Source organism: Octopus bimaculoides, chromosome 13 (genome assembly GCF_001194135.2).
Source record: "Octopus bimaculoides isolate UCB-OBI-ISO-001 chromosome 13, ASM119413v2, whole genome shotgun sequence".
Classification (NCBI taxonomy): Eukaryota; Metazoa; Mollusca; class Cephalopoda; order Octopoda; family Octopodidae; genus Octopus; species Octopus bimaculoides.
Window position 1 is genome coordinate 24,490,315 of NC_068993.1, and position 2,500 is coordinate 24,492,814.

The following is a 2,500-nucleotide window of genomic DNA, read 5'->3' on the forward strand; positions in this document are numbered from 1 at the left end:
TCTCTCTCTCCCTCCCCCTCTCTCTCCCTCTCCCCTCTCTCTCTCTTCCTCTCTCTCTCCCTCTCTCTCTCACTCTGTATCTCTCTCACGCACTCTCTCACACACACACACTCTCTTTGTATATATATATATGTGTGTGTGAGAGAGAGTATTTGTAGGTGGCTCTCTGTGTATATACTAATACATACATTTACAGACACACACACACAGGTCTAGAGATATGCGTATAGATATACATAACAATATAGGCAAGTTAAAGTAACCTATTTGTCTATGATTGCCTGTAAGTCCATGAATAAGCACAGGGCGTTAAATTCTATTTCTACACAAGCAACCCACTTCATAGAATTCTAGTAATATTATTAAATATATTACTGGTGCTCCTTTTTTTTTTATATAATCGATATTATTAACAATCATTTGTGCAGTTCATAACTAAAAGCATGTAGCTCTCGCATTATCAGCTTGCTTCATATTTAATATGGTGAAAACTGAGAAGGAAAATTATGAACGGGTTATGATGGAGACAGCGATTTAGTTAGCAAAATATGTAGACACCTAAATAGCTAAATAGCTACATAGATAATCAGACAGAAATACAGGCATATGCAAATTTATGCATACAATAGACAGAAAGATAAAAGAAAGACAGTTAGGTACGAATATAGATGCCTGCATTAAAATCCTTTCATTTAACTCTATATTTTCCAAACTTTGCCTTTGCCTCTATTTTTTAGTTTCACGTTGATTTAAATGAAATAATTCAAAAACTGAAAGCGAAACTGCAGATTGCAAATAAATGAAATCAATAGGTCGGAAAGAGAAATGAAATTAGTTGGGAAGGGATCCTAGCTAAAATTTTAAAAGGTAACAAAAAGAAATCATGGACTATATCACAGATGATAATGGCTCATGAGTAGTGCTGCTTCATTAGTAAATAGCCGATTCATAGAAATCTTCACTCATATATATTTTTACCATTCTAAACATTATTGTTTGCATCTTTAAATGTTTTCTCATATTCCTTTTCATTGTTATTATTTATTATTTTGATATTGTTTTGAATAAAAAATTTTCTTGATTAGTAATGACTTTATGAATATATTTGCTTAATGTTATAGCTATTATAGGATATCTTGCAAGAATAAAACAAACGACTAAATTTCTGTACTTCTTTTGTAAACAACATGTTTCTTTCTTCTCGTACTTCTCGTTCTTCTGACCAATGTAACTGATTTTATTTAATCCATTCTTTTGTTTATTTATCAGATTAGCATAATAGTCACAGAACTGTTACCCGAAAATGTTTATCTAAATTCTGTAATAGTTTTCGGTATAGTTCTGTCATTCCCCTTCGGTTTGAAACAGTCTACTTGTAATTCAGTCGTCAGTTTTCACAATTTCTCTCATTCCCAGTTCATACGATTCATAACACTCTCTTCATCTTTAACTTCCACCAGAGATGAACGAGGAGGGTGAATTCCATGACGCTTCGGTGTCATACTCATTTCATTGTCCTTGTAATGATTTCCCTACAAATAACCAATAAAACAATTTTAAAAAGCTAGAAATAATTTAAGACACTGTTTAACCACTTCTGAAGAGAAATACAAACAATATATTAAATACGATAAGTCCCATTACAGGGCTACAACCATTTCGCAAATACCAGGAGGCACATTCAACAGCAATGAAAGCTTTTTGTTTGTGTCTCACTTAACTTCTAAGATTAAGTTTTATATTTCACTGTTTTCTATTCAACCAAGGAGTTGGAAAACGTATTCTTTTCACTAACTACTTCAGTTTATGAATTTCTTATGTTTAATACTGTTTGTGATTTTTTTTTTTTTAACCATATATGAAATGATAACATTTTCTATACTATCTAAAACTGAACTGCTGCTATACTTATTGTCATGTGTTTGAGCACCCCATTTAACCTCAAATAGCTCTCTGGAATTTTCAGAAAATGCTTTCGAATTTCTGTTCTACACACGGGAATTCATACGACAATGCGTCATTTTTTTTTTTTTTTCATTTTTTAAACCTTCATCCGCCATAAATCTTAAAAGTTCCACTATTTTACGTTTTTTTTTTTAAAAATCAGAATTTAAAATACGGATAGTCCAATTTTTTGCTTAAATCCCAGCAATAGACCACACTTAGGTACATGATCATTCCATTAAATGTGTTTGTGGGAAGAAAGGCATTGAAAAATATCAGAGTGACAAAGAAACGAGGACGTTATCAAGTGGTCATGAGATGTGCTAAAAACAACAGCTAAATTGCCCTTATATCACACACAAAAATTTCCTTTTGTTGTATGATCATGTGAATTCCCGTGTTTAGTACACAAATCAGAATTTCAACATTAATGCTATTATACTTAGCTGTTTCTAATAACAATACACTTCCACTACGAATACTGGTCAAAAAGCAGCTTCGCACAATGTAAATGAAAGCAATGCAATGAATCCAACAAATGGTGTGCTGTGTTTGC

The 2,500-nt window shown here is 32.2% G+C and overlaps 1 protein-coding gene across 2 annotated transcripts in view; it reads right to left on the reverse strand.

The window, feature by feature from the left end:
- Positions 1 to 771: 771 nt before the first annotated feature.
- Positions 772 to 2,500, reverse strand: part of LOC106883780 (glutamate receptor ionotropic, kainate 2) — a 276,968-nt gene continuing 275,239 nt past the window's right edge. For both annotated transcript variants that reach the window (XM_014934910.2, XM_014934911.2), the window contains one exon: positions 772 to 1,532. In XM_014934910.2, coding sequence (XP_014790396.1) covers positions 1,407 to 1,532 — 126 coding nt within the window. In that variant the 3' untranslated portion in view covers positions 772 to 1,406. The remainder of the gene's footprint in view (positions 1,533 to 2,500) is intronic.